This window comes from Taudactylus pleione, unplaced genomic scaffold (genome assembly GCF_031769625.1).
Source record: "Taudactylus pleione unplaced genomic scaffold, aTauple2 ptg001346l, whole genome shotgun sequence".
Taxonomy (NCBI): Eukaryota; Metazoa; Chordata; class Amphibia; order Anura; family Myobatrachidae; genus Taudactylus; species Taudactylus pleione.
Genome location: NW_028285746.1, coordinates 225,991 through 240,533, shown reverse-complemented (window position 1 = coordinate 240,533; position 14,543 = coordinate 225,991). Strand labels below are relative to the sequence as shown.

Sequence of the window (14,543 nt, the reverse complement as noted above, 5' to 3'; positions counted from 1 at the left end):
AGTTTGAGTGGCAGAAATTCAGTAGGTTTTATGAAATTTCAGGTCATGTCTAAGAAGTCTTAATGGGACATGTGAAACCGTAAGGTTTTTTGTCTATGGAATTTCATTGCTTTTTTAAAATGTATTAACTATCAGGGTTTGGAGGAGCAAACTGGGCCACCTGCATAGTAGAAGGACAACAAAATGGTACATTAGCGCAGGTGGAGGAAGGCGGGCACACAGGAGGTGTTTTGGGGATGCACATGGAGAGACTGCTACGAAAGTGGGCTGCAGGAGTGCGGGCACTGGCATGTGGACCAGTGGCAGCAGTGCATAGGAGCATCAGCGGGCGACAGAGGTGCTCACTGGCGCTGAGCATGCATCTGAGAAAATAAGACACAGATGCATGGATGAATCAGTGAGATCCATCTATACATCTGTGTTAAAATTTTAATTTAAGTAATTAGAAAATGTAAAAAAAAAAAAAAAAGTGTAACAATATTTAACTTCTTTTTTTTACACCTCATTACACTATCAACCCGGCACCCACCGCCCCAGGGGTGACGGGGAAAGTCCCAAGCAATCAGCCTAGGGCCTGAGGTGCCCTGGAGAGGGGGACCCCTTTATTGGGGGGGGGGGGGCAGCTCCCATGGGATCCCCGGCCCGGGCTGACTAGCGGTTAGGGTTGATGCTTCGGCTGGGAGGCCCGGTGAAAGGGCTCCCCCGGCTGTGGCATCAGCCCCCCCCCCGCTAGAAAAAGTCCGGTGCTTGTTCTACTAATATTTTCCCCCTGTATTTCCAGAACGAGGACTGGATCAGAGCCCAATGCTGGTTGCGCTAAATATGGGGGACCCCTACGTTGTTTGTCCCCCGTATTCTGGCAACCAGGACTGGTTCTTATTAGCCTGGTGCTGGTTGTGCTGAAGACGGGACCTCTACGTCGTTTGTCCTCCGTATTTTGTACAACCAGCACTAGATCACAAAAAGCCCGGTGCTGGCTGCTCTTTTGGGGTGGGGGCGAGGGGGGACACATTGTTTTTTTTGTTTTGTTATTTTACACGTTACATTTTTTTTTGCACACAGATGCAGGCTTCACGAGCCTGCACCTGTCGCCGGCTACCTGCCATGGGTCCTATTGCCCGCCACACGCCCCGCCTAGTCCACCAACGGCCACACTGCCATCTGCTTTCTCCCCCCGCCCCACCTAGTCCACTAACGGCCACACTGCCGTCTGCTTTCTCAGCCGCCGCTAATGCCCGCTACCTCCTCCCCGGGTCCCGGCCACATCAAACGCCTACTTCATTCTCTCCAGTCCCGGCCCCCGCCCGCAGAGGACAGCCATCTTGCTGCACCCAAGTGAAGCCACAGTGAGTACACCTGTTGGAGGCTCTTATTGAAGCTGCGCAAGGAATTGAATCTTCCTATGTCTATAATGGCGCAATTGTGAGGTAATAGTTTAAAAACTGTAACTTTCTCAATTACCTGAACCCCAAAAGGCCCTACCCTGGAACAATAGCTACCTAATAAAACAAACACCAAGTCTAAATTTGCACCCTACCCTGAGTTTTGCCTTCCCAAAAATCCCCCATAGAGAACAGCAGAAAAGTGGTCCTAATTGAGAGTGTCAGAAAAAACTGACAGTTGGAACTTTAGATTACTAATATTTATGTTTTTGCCCCGAAATTTGGAATGCAGCACCGAACGATAGTTCTACCCACCAGCGCCAAATTTCAGCTTGGTACTTCCTATAGCTTTTGAGGTGTAGCCCCTTAAACACCATGCTCCCCCCACCCGGAATTCTCTATGGAGATTTCCGGTTTTTTTCGACTCTGTCCTTATAATAAGGAGCACTGCTACTGTAGGAAAATGTGGGTGAAATGTGAATAGGGAGGCTTTTGTAGCATAATAGGAATTGGAGGAATTTCATTACAGTATATATCATGTAATATGGATCTGGCTTATAATGTAACATGAATCTGGATTTTCAATTTACTTGATGTGGATCTCAGTTTTATATCAATTAATCAGTTCATGTATGTAAGAAGATTTCCATCATGCTTTTATCATTTTTTTTTTTTTTTTTTTGGGGGGGGGGGGGGGTTCAATTTGTCCTGGGCGTCAAAATCCTTAGTTACGCCTTTGCATACCACTGAGGCATGAAGAGCTAGTCACACTGCCGAGAAATGAGGAGCTAGTCACTTAACGTGCATCTCCTCCAAGTATGCCAGTGATGGGTTATGGGTTATGGATTGTGGAGAATGCAATCAAAGGCCTACCTCATCTTTGTCTGCATCTTCATCCACTTCATACACATGGACTGGAAGCTTCTCTGGTTTTGTTCCTTTACTGTGTGACAAAACAAAAACAGGATCAAAGACTCACATAGATAAACAAATGTTGATGTTATTACTCACAGACAATACGTAGTACTGAAAGAGGACATGAAAACTCATTCACACATTATCCCTGATACTGCCGCCATACAGTACAATCACACCATAAAAATGTATGTACCCTAAAATATAGTATTTATTGCAGTAAGAATTGTAAGAACAATTCAGTATTACAAAATTATTTTATTTCGACATACGTTCTATCCTTCATAGGTTTTTTCCTGTTATATCATTCCTTTATATGACAGAGTGTAATGCACATACTAAGGATCACTTACTAAGTGCAAGAGTAAAACTGAATAGCAAAGGTTATTTCTTAGTATTAGCCAGCTAGTTTGTGCAAGTATACTTCGGTTTATAAGGAAGGGTATGGATCTGTTGGTCAATACTGGTCTAGCGGAACAAAAACATTGGCTGATAGGAGTAGTTAGTTGGAACGAGTGTACACCGAACTAAGTAATTATGCATAGAAGCCCAGCTTTGCCAGAAGTCCAGTGTTTACATTTTATTAGTGGAGTAGGATCATTTAAATGAGATAAAGGAAAGGGGTGTATTATATTTTGCAGAAAGACGGGCAAGCCTTTTTCTCCCTCAAAAGGAATGGAGTAGCTACAACTGAAATTGGACTTGCCGCTTTGCACTTTCCAATTGCACCTCTGCAGGAAAGTGCCTCTCTAGTACACTGCTATTAATGTAATTAAAAGTGCAAAAAAAGTGACACATATAATTAAGACCCCATGTGGTGAACTCTTACGGTTAATTTAAAAAGTAAATTAAACTAAACAAAACAGTATTTTATTAGAAAAATTGACACTTTAATTTAGCAAGGGAGAGGTCAGGTTTGATAGCAGGAGTCTGGGCAGGGTAAGTTACTGTTTTCAACAGGATCATTTACAAGAGCATCAGCCTAGCCTCAGATCTAAGAACATATTACTTTTATAAGAATATGAAGTGGGGCGTTGCCTAATTGTCCACCACGTGCAATGTAAGCGCACCTCTACACAAAGTAGTACTGTAATCAGCCAAGAAAGGGTTATTTGCAGTCTATAAAATGTGCAGAAAAATTTATCTACCAAGTGTCTTTAAGTAAGACCATTAGTAAATATGGTAACAAATGCGACTGGAACAGATTTAGTTTGACAATATGAAAATGAAGTTTCTGAAATAATAGGTTTACTTGTGAAGTTAGTGGAAACCTGTCCCCAGATGTGTACATCCGAGATTATAGCATTTTATAAATGGGTACATTCGATCAATTCAGTGTAGGCCCATGTCAGCCAGACTACCAAATCAGGATATATGAATATCTTCATACTGTTGCATTCATGTGTTGTTCCACCTGCAGTTTCTTCTAAGATGCATCGGATACGTTTACCTCATGAAACACTAGTTCTCCATCTCTAAATTGTATTTTCCTTCATAGCTGACAGAATGGGAGCATGGTACTGCATACATTGAATACATGCTGTGATAAATGTTAAGGCTTTGTACACTGAACCAATATTCTTGAATAGTAAGTGATATGGATGGGGACTGAAAAGCAGCTAAGCCAATAAATAAAGCCATAAGAAAAAAATTCTATTTTCTAAAAGGGAGTGAATTTGTGATCGTCAAATCCAAGTTACAGCAAAAAAAAAAAAAAAACGGTTCTGCATATCTGTACTACACTTACTGTGTTAATTCCTCAGTGTCAACATCACAGGTTTCTCTGTGAGGTACAGTAGATGGGAAAATGTGAATGAGTCATTCTGCCAGTCACCCCGTCCTCCCCTCATGCTAGCTCTCTACAGGCTCCAGGATCCTGCTATGCTAGGAGGACCAGGACATTGGATGTATACACAGACTCTTTACTGTGAACACCCAGTTCCTGCATAATAAAGGACACAGCATCACAATAATCTCTACCTTATGCTTTCCTGTGTTTGAAAAAAATGATTGCACAATACTAAATAAAATGCCTCGCTACCCTCATAATATATTTAAAGATAATATTCTGTGATCTGCAGGCTGTGTTTGATAATGTCTGATGTCAGCTCACATACGTCTGCAGCATTCCTATGGAGCACATCTGGACTCCGGAATGCCTTTATACTTCCTCATCAGCACAATCACATACTCACCAAATGTTTAAGAAGGAAACAAGATTTTCACCATTAGAAAAGCTACTGTAAATTCTGGATTACAAATGGCCATAATACATCATTTACACTCAGGAACCATTCTGTGAGCATTACCAGCTGCACTTGTTTACAGACAGGTTGGTAGCAAACATGTAAAACAACAATGGGTAGGTTTAGCTGTTATTTTAGACAACACCCTCAACACACTACATCCAGCTACAATAAAAGTACTGACAGCTCTCTTATCTTCTAAAAATAAAATGACAAGGACACATTTGTATTATCGGGACATTACAGTGTGCTTTCTCAAGTTTCTTTGAAACTCAAGTTCCCTTTTAACTTCCTCTTTAGGCACAAACTTTAAACAAGCTAGTACCGGTATCAATCATCACACTACTCCTAGCTTAAATATAGATTAATTACTGATAAGTCACAATAGCAGTAAGTGAATGTATTATCCATCAGGTGGCCATTGTGATTTAACAATGTATTTAAGTGCTAGATACACTAGTTCAGTGGTTCCCAAACTTTTTTTGAATTACGGCGCCCTAGAGTATCAGAATTTTTTTCACGGCACCCCTACGTTTAAGTTATTGAGAAATTCAGAAAAAAATGTAGTAAAATAGTAAAGTGAAGTAAATTGTGCTTACCTGTCACCCATAGTTAACCTGTTATGTGGTGGTGGACAGGTTTGCACTTCTGTTTGTTCACATATTTACATTACATTGACCATAATTAATTTGATGCTGGACCACAAGCCTGAGCAACCCCTGCAAGTGTCCCAAGGCACCCCAGGGTGCCACGCCACACAGTTTGGGAACCACTACACTAGTCATAAAACGTACAAATTAATAAGATCGCTTTGTAAATAAAAAACTGTTAGAATGCAGAAGGGTACTAATTGTGTGCAAACATTTCACCTGCAAAATATGAGGACTCAACTGATCACTAGCTATTTGTTAACGTAGCTCCATCACACCAGCGGTGCCTAGAACGGTACTCTTCAATGCAATGGGGACGTTTCAACTGCCAGGCTCTCCGTAACATGGACAAGAACTGTAACAATCCAGCTAATGCCTGACCAAGATTTTCTAAACTTGCAGTCACTGGACAGCTTGCCCATCTACATCTCAATGAATGACTTATCTGTTGCGGGAGGCGTGCTAAAGTCAGCACTGCAAAAAAGCCTCAGAGAAATGTTCCACATTTAGCACAACTATTCCACAGCAAGTCTGCTTTTACCAATATTTATAGCTACAAAGCAATCATTTCATAGCCAAAATAGGATTAAAGCTTTGAATTGTCTCTTGAGGAAAAGATATGTCTCCTAGAGGACTGGCATTGATTAGCCATTAATTGCATGCTTCTGTTCTTGCACTATATCAAGAGAACACAGCAGTCTTCAGGCAGCTTTTCAGAACAAAGATAAGGTCAAATAATTTCCCTGCAGACTTTTTTGTGACTCCTGGTAAGCAAGCTGGGCAATTACTGAAAATGTAAAAAGCTTTGTCTAGGTACAAACAAACCGTGTTCTGCACAAAAAGCAATACTGTAGCGAAATGTAACAAACTTGAGCAAAGGAAAATATCAGAGATGAGTGTTGGCACAAATCTTAATTTATCAAGTGTAGTCTGCATTAAGATGCCCACACATATAAAGATTAAATTTCCAACCAGCAAACTTGATTACTAGTTGGAACGAAAATCTGGTGATGTATGGGAGCAAATGACAATCGGCCGTTTGATAATACAGGTTGAGTCTTCCATATCCAAATATTCTGAAATCCGGAATTATTTTGGCATGACTGAGATAATGAAACCATTGATTTTTGATGGTTCAATGTACACAAACTGTGTCTAAGGCACAAATTATTAATAATATTGTATAAAATTACCTTCAGGCTGTATGTATAAGGTGTATATGAAACATAAATGAATTTCATTTCTGTACACAAACTTTGTTTGAGCCACAAAATTATTGAAAATATTGTATAAAATGACCTGCAGGCTGTGTGTATAAGGTGTATATAAAACATAAATGCATTCTGTGTGTATATTTGGGTCCTATTCCCAAGATATTTCATTATAGTATACACATATTCCAAAATACGGAATATTCAGTTATCCAAAATACCCCTGGTCCCAAGCATTTTGGATATGGGAAACTCAACCTGTATAATATTAACAGCAGTAGGCATTTCTAGCTACAGCAAATCTCTAATTTCAAGTCTCCATCACTATAAAGTAAAAATACTATAGGAACTGTCTGAGATTAAAAGTATAGTATTCAGGAATAACTACAGGAGGCAGCAGGTGACCAACACTTATAATGGTTCCAGTGTAATATTATGCATCTTATCGATTTATAAAAGGGTAAAACAATACATCTTAGTAATCTGACAGACATCTACCACAAAATCCTCCCTATCCATTTCTTCTGTTAATAGTTCTCTGTACATGTGTGTCATCTGAAAGCTGTCCAGAAATGCAGTGACAAAACCCTCTGTAACAAGCGCAATTGATGGATTCCAGCATGGCACTACGCAAAGAACTAACAAATGTAAGTAGGCCTACATTCAGACAGGTTCATATTGCAGGTATGGTATAAGTGCCACTTCATTGAACTCTATTAAACGATGACTCACTAGCTGGGCTTCATAAGTCACTTGCTACATTTGACAGCTGTGAAAATTGTTGCTTGGATGTAAAATAAAATGTCAAGTTGCAGCCTGTCAAATAGGACAGGAAATGAGGGTATGTTGTACAATACTCCTTTTAAGTCTTATAATGACACTTATCCTTTAAAGCACCTGAAAATTCCACAATAATCTGTACAGATAATTTTCAGGCACTCTTCCCAGGGAATCAGGTGCTGCCATATTAAAACACTTACCTTAAAAGTTGTCGAAAATCTCCCGAGTACTCTTCATATTTATACGTGACAACATGCCAATCGGAGTTGTAGGTTTTTATGCACTAATAGATAAACAAAAATTATACAACAATATTTTAGTGACTCTGCATGTCAAAAACACTATGAATTGTGTGTCTGTTTTTATAAAAAAAAAAAAAATATTGCATGTTTTATTGAAACAAGAAATAAAATAAGAGTGCAGGCCAACACAGTGTGAAGAAAGACTAAATAGTGACAAATAAGCATCAATCAAAAGAGTTTTTGGAAGCTTTGACCAGTTTTATATTTAGTATAATAAACAATTCTGTAGAACTGATACAACATCAAAGAAAATTAAAGGTGAACCATGGCCAGAAAACACAATTGGCAATGTGGGGAGGAGAAGGGTTGCCTAAAAGTGTGACACTAAAAATGTAGAGAAATGGCACAAAAAATACGGTCAGAATAAAATGGTGAGATTTGGTATTGAGGTATGACTGCAGAGAGGGGAGAGGGACAGGAGTTTTGCAATGAGAGGCAACTACACATTTAGCCACATTAAGGATATGGGTAGCCAATTCATCTACATATTTGCCTAAGGAATCAAGGGGGTAAAAGCCAAAAGAATGGACTGCAGGTTTTTAGTAAATGGGGTTTTATTTAATATTGTACATAAAAGGCCTGAAATCATCTCCCGAAATGTTACGGTCTTTGGGAAGATCCACCAGATGTGAATAAGGGTACCCAAATCCTGCAGATTCTCCAGCAATGGGGGGAAGCAGAGGCATATATTAGTTCTCTTTGACCAATGTAGAGATTAAATAATTAGCGGTCAGCGCTACACATTTACACAGGACCGGCGCTAGGCTTCCAGCGCCGGTCCTGTGCTGAACAGCTTAGCCCCTTCCCTCCCCGAGCGCTTGCCCAATAGCGCCAGGAGGAGGGTGGCAGGCGGGCTCAGACTGTGCTAACACACACATCGCCGCCAGCACGGCAGCTTTGTGTGTGTTATTCAGCAGCCAATGAGAGTCAGATAGACTCTCATTGACTGCTGCGCACGCACTGCAAGAGCCGGGCTTCAGTCCGGCTCCTGCAGTGGGTAATAGGAGAGATGTCATTTGGTCATGATGTCTCTCCCATAATGCACAGCGCACCAGCCTGGGAGGACTGCCGCGCGGCGGCGGGAGCGGTGGCCTGAGCAGGAGCGTGGATTCAGGTAAGTGTATTTTTTTATTTTTTTGTAACTTGTGTGTCTGCACTACAGGGGGGCTACTACTACTGGGGACACTATCACTTTGGGGGGGGCTACTACAACTGGGGTCACTATCACTTGGGGGGGCTGCTACTACTGGGGACACCATTTCTGGGGGGGGGGGCTGCTACTACTGGGACACTTACTGGGGGGGGCTGCTACTACTGGGGACACTATTACTGCGAGGGGCTGCTACTACTGGGGACACTATTACTGGGAGGGGCTGCTACTACTGGGGACACTATTACTGGGAGGGGCTGCTACTACTGGGGACACTATTACTGGGAGGGGCTGCTACTACTGGGGACGCTATTACTGGGGGGGCTGCTACTACTGGGGACACTATTACTGTGAGGGGCTGCTACTACTAGGGACAATATTACTGGGGGGAGCTACTACTACTGGGGACACTATTACTGGGGGGCTACTACTACTAGGGACACTATTACTGGGGGGAACTACTACTACTAGGGACACTTACTGGGGGGAGCTACTACTACTAGGGACACTATTTACTGGGTGGGAGCTACTACTGGGGGCACCATTACTAGGGGGGAGCTACTACTGGGGGCACTGCATCAGGTGGGGGGGGACTACTACTGGTGGCACTATTTAAGGGGCTTACTACTAGGGGAACACTACTGGGGGCACTAAGTAGGGAGGACCACTACAGGGGGCCTTGTATAGGGGGCACTGGATAGGGGGGATCACTGCTGGGGGCCTGCATAAGGGGGACCACTACTGGGGACACTGCATGGGGGGGGCTACTGCTGAGAGCACTATATAAGGGGCTTACTACTAGGGGACCACTACTGGGGCAAAGTGTGCTTTAACATCAATTTTCATAAGATAATGATTACCAAAACTACATTGAAAAAAGTAACATATAAAACTTTACATTGATAAATATATCTGTACTCACACTGACCAAAGAAGTCATTCATGGTTTGAAGACTGTTCATTGACTTCTTGAATAGGGTGATCATACACTGATGTCACACACCAGCTGTGAGAGTGGAACCAAGTTCTGTAGTACAGATTTGTCCTCATACACCTAGCCTCAATACGCCATGTGGCGCGAGATGCCTAGAGTGAGTGAGCTGTACCAAGTGGTGTACCAACTGAATCTGAACAACGTAACTTGGCGTGAAAAATCTGCAGCTGCTGCGTCACAGCACTTCTTATACAGAGGACAAATCTGTAGATTCTCTCTAAAATGTTACGTGTGCTTCAATGTTCACACAATGCGTTGTCATTTTTATACCTTGCTTGTTAGTAGCATTTTAATGCGCATAGCAAAAGTATTGTAAGTAATTACAAACAAACTTACCTCTGTGACAAAGAGACTCTGAGCTTCCTTCTCTGCATTGTCAGGAACTGTTGAACATACATATCGACCCTGGCGCCTTAACGTTGCTATCTACAAGGGAGGAAGGGAAAGCACATAATCACTAATAGTTGCTTTATAGGAAAAATAAAACATAAAAAGATTTCCTGTAACATATAATAGCATAAAAAGAACTGTGATTCTTATTCCTGATGCCACTAAACAATAGTCATGCAGGTTTGTTAAAAAATAAATAACTTGAATACAACATCGAGCAGCCAAATTAATCAAGAATCTGAAATCTGTACTATGGATGAAGCTTCAGGATTATCTAGGAAGTCAGTACTGCGGAAACCAGCATTGAGGCTAATATTAGGCTAATATTATTCAACAATCATTGCAACAGAAATTTACTTTGAGGATAAATCCCCAAGAGGTAACACACCCTATCAGGAATACTATCAGGGGGTCCTTTCCATCCTCTCCTTTTGCTTGACCTCCTTCACTCAGAGTGCCACGCAGACCACTGATGAAACCACATATCCCTTTAGGATATCACTTAGACTGGTTTTCTGTTTATTATTGTTTATGGTCTACAACTGGAGAACCTGAATTGTAATGTCATAAAATCTAGCTGCTATTGTGCATGCTTGTGTGGATATTATATTATTATCTACCAACTTCAATAGACTAGGCGAGTTTGATTATAAGTTACTGAAAATACCTTATGATTTGAAGCTTCAAAAAGAAATTAAATACAAGCTTGATGATGCACAAAATTCTATTCTGTCTACAGATCTAGGCCAAGTGTGAGACAGGTGCCGCTGCTTGAGTGAAAATCAGAGGATACAGCAATGGTACACCCTTCTCCAGCTCGTTATAGGTAGGTAGTTTGACTGGGGCGGTTTACCTGTCAAATCGTTATGCAGGTGTCATAAGGCGAGCTCAGGCATGAAGGACAAAAACCTCCAATGAAGAAGAAAGACTCCTGGATGCAGCCAGGGAAGGGGGGAGGGCTCAGCGGGACATCCTTAGGACACATCTAGTGGTGCTCACACTTCCGCTCCATGACATCATGGTTTAGGGGCAGGGGGCAGTAGTGGGGACTATCAAAGGCACCGAAGAAGCTTGTTATGAACCTGCACCAGACTACAAATTAGTAACGTAACGTGAGAAAAATAACTTCATAAAAGGAAGGCTTGGGAAGACACCAACATTTCTAGCAACAATGGTTTACGGGGATGTAGTTTAAATCCCGGCGGTCGCAATGCTGGCGCTCAGAATGACTAAATCTAGGTCCTTTGACGGTGCAGTTATATCACTGACACTAATAGAAACTGGCTTCTACCATTTTGTGGTGGATGCGGAGGGAACATTTAAAACCTTTTGGACTAAATGAAACGGATATACACATAGCCACTATTTTCATCGTACTTCGTTTTTCAGCTACAAATGAATGTGCATACTCATGGTGACATTAATGTGGAGCACAATGTGGAACATTTCTTGGAATACTCTAGATTACTCACTGTAAGCAGGATACTGAGAGGTATTTAATGTATTTCTCAAACAAACCCCAGTACCCTGCAAAGTATGCCCCACTGTTTCCTAGTTGACATCTGCGCTTCTCTACATGCTCTTTATTTTGTTTTTAAAGGGGGACGGATACAGAGACTTCCAGTACCTTTGTACTCATGGAGGGCTTGGCTTCCTGCTTCCAGGACCACAGCTTTTTGAGATTCCTATCGCTATAATGTTAAACAAATAGTTGGGGTAAAAATAAATAGCAGGAAGCTTTCACGGAGGAAATGGATTGAACAGATTTTCGTTAAAAAAAAAGCTTAAATATTGCAAAGATTCATTTTATAGCATTAGAATTATTTTCTTACACATATATTCAAGCAAGGAAAATATGGCTATATAATATGTTTGGTATATAACATGTAGATCATAGGGTATAAAAAAAAAAATAAAAAAAAATGATGTAGGTGATAACCAAGATAACAGTCATCTCGTTCATCATAACACGCAGACGAGATGAGAAATCTGCACTGCATGTTTGGTGGTCAGTGAATGAGATATTTGTCACACTATTGTAGAGAAGGGGTTAATACGCACCTGGGAAGAAGTAGAGCAACTGATAGACAAGCAGAACAGCTGGCGGGCCTAATATCTAATATGCAAACAATCAAGAAGAGGCTCTAGGGGAGACAGCTAGACCAGGGTGTGGGCCCAAATATATATAATATGCGGCCCACACCCCTGCCACGAACGGAGCTCAGCTCCTATTGGGCAGTGTTTACTTTATTTTAAACTGCCAACACTGGTCTCTGAAGCGATCGGAGACTAAAGAAGCCTCTGATCGCTTCAGTGGCCAGCGTTCCCAGTGATGCAGCGTCATGACGTCGCCTGCCGCTCTGGATCTAATCAGATCCAATCAGCGGCAGCGTTTACGCAGAACGGTGGGAGTGATGTGGGCTGGAGCAGTGCCCAGCGGCCATCGTGAAGAAGTGCTGCACAGGTGAGTGGGGCCTGTTCTACACTGGGAGGGGGCACAGCATAAGGGGCACTACTAGGGGTATTACTGAGGGCACAGCATAAGGTGCACTACTAGGGGCATTACTGGGGGCAATGCATAAAAAGTACTACAGGGGGCACTGCATAAGGGGCACTACTGGGGCATTGCATAAGGGGCACAACATAAGGGGCACTACTAGGGACATTACTGGGGCACTGCATAAGGGGCACTACTGGGGCACTGCATAAGGGACATTATTTCAGGGAACAGCATAAGGTGCACTGTATAAGGGGCATTACTGGGGGCAAAACATAAGGCCTCTACTAGGGACATTACTGGAGGCTCTGCATAAGGGGCATTACTGGGGGCAAAACATAAGGGGCACTACTAGGGACATTACTGGGGGCTCTGCATAAGGGGCATTACTAGGGACATTACTGGGGGCTCTGCATAAGGGGCATTACTGGGGGCAAAACATAAGTGGCACTACTAGGGACATTACTGGGGGCTCTGCATAAGGGGCATTACTGGGGGCTCTGCATAAGGGGCACAACTTCAGGGGGTACTGCATAAGGGGCTCTAATACAGGGGGGAATTGCATAAGGAGGACTACTAGAGGGGACACTGCATTGGTTTTTATTAATAATAAACCTTTCAAAATTGCATATAAGACTTATGTTGCGGCCCACACACTCTCGTTAGGCTGAGTACACACCTAAAGGACCGGCAATCGTGCCGATGTTCAGGGCGATTTGCCTTCACCCTGGACATCGCATGACTGCCGTTACACACTTAAAAGATTTAATGAACGACGGAACAATCACTGTTCCGTCCTTCATTAATATGTAGAGCCTCACATGCAATATTGTGTGATTGACTGTGCAGCTCGGACAATCACACGATATCACATGTGACTGCGGGAGCGCGCAAGTCGGGCATACACACTGCACGATATGCCCGATCTGTCATTCCGATTTGGCCAAATCGTGCAGACATCGTCCAGGTGTGTATGCACCCTTAGACCTTGAATATACGGCCTGGTTGGTATTTTTAGTTTGACATGCCTGAGCTAGATCATAAGAACAGACAGTCAACCGGCCAATCAGGCAACGCGGCGTGCGTGACCTGTGATGTAATGCCGCCGCTTCTAGGCACAGCCCGGGCATGCCTATGCCTCCCAGAAGAGCTCAGCGGCAGCGCTGCCCAGTCCTTTCTGTGGGACCTGCAATTGAAAAGCACTGACGTAATTTTTGTGAACATCCAAAAAGAACATTTTTTAAATCAGGAGAGGTGAGGAAAAAGGAATGGAAGGAATGGCGAGAAAGAGTGGGCTAGGGGAAAACCATCTTAGTACATCATCAACAGAAGATAATTGACTCAGAAGGGTGAATACTCTAAGACCTAGGATTTCATCAACAGAAATAAACTGCATTAAATAGGAGAATACTCTTGGACAGTATAACTAAGAACCTAAATTATAATATACTAATAAAGGGACCCAGAAGACACCCCTCCGCCATCCAAGTTTAGCATGTTAGATAATCTTATCTTCATATCGTTGATTTATTAATACTGTTAACATTGGTAAAGCAATGTAACTAGGTTTACATCACCCTTGTTAAATTACTATTGTGATGTAAGCCAGTGATTTTCAAACTTTTTCAACTCGAGGCACACTATGCAAGATTTTAAAATTGCAAAGGCACACCACCCAGCCATATGGCGTGCGTTACCTATGAAAAAACATACTTATTGGTGCCCACAGAAACAAAACACACTACATTGGCCTCCACAGAATAAAACACACATCCATTGGCCACCACAGGAATAAAAAAAACAAACTACATTGGCCCAAACAGAAAAAAAATAATATTGGCTGACCCCGCAGAAACAAAAAAAACATTCAGTGTTCGCAAATACGCGCTATAGCGCGTATTTTACCCGATGTCTGGCACTGGGGACCCACTTTTTTAAAGTTACCGGGTCCCCGGAGATGCGCTATGCTGTGGCCAATACCTGGCAGCTGGCTGCAGCACAGCACATCCCCCTGCAGTAACAGACA

At 42.5% G+C, this 14,543-nt stretch overlaps 1 protein-coding gene across 11 annotated transcripts in view; it reads right to left on the bottom strand.

Moving 5' to 3' along the window:
- The window catches only part of DOCK9 (dedicator of cytokinesis 9), a 296,517-nt gene that overhangs the window by 172,186 nt on the left and 109,788 nt on the right, over nt 1-14,543 (bottom strand). For all 11 annotated transcript variants that reach the window (XM_088463360.1, XM_088463350.1, XM_088463352.1 and 8 more), the window contains exons 3-5: nt 9,967-10,056; nt 7,385-7,467; nt 2,256-2,325 (exon numbers count right to left, since the gene is read on the bottom strand). In XM_088463360.1, the coding sequence (XP_088319486.1) occupies nt 2,256-2,325; nt 7,385-7,467; nt 9,967-10,056 (243 nt within the window). The remainder of the gene's footprint in view (nt 1-2,255; nt 2,326-7,384; nt 7,468-9,966; nt 10,057-14,543) is intronic.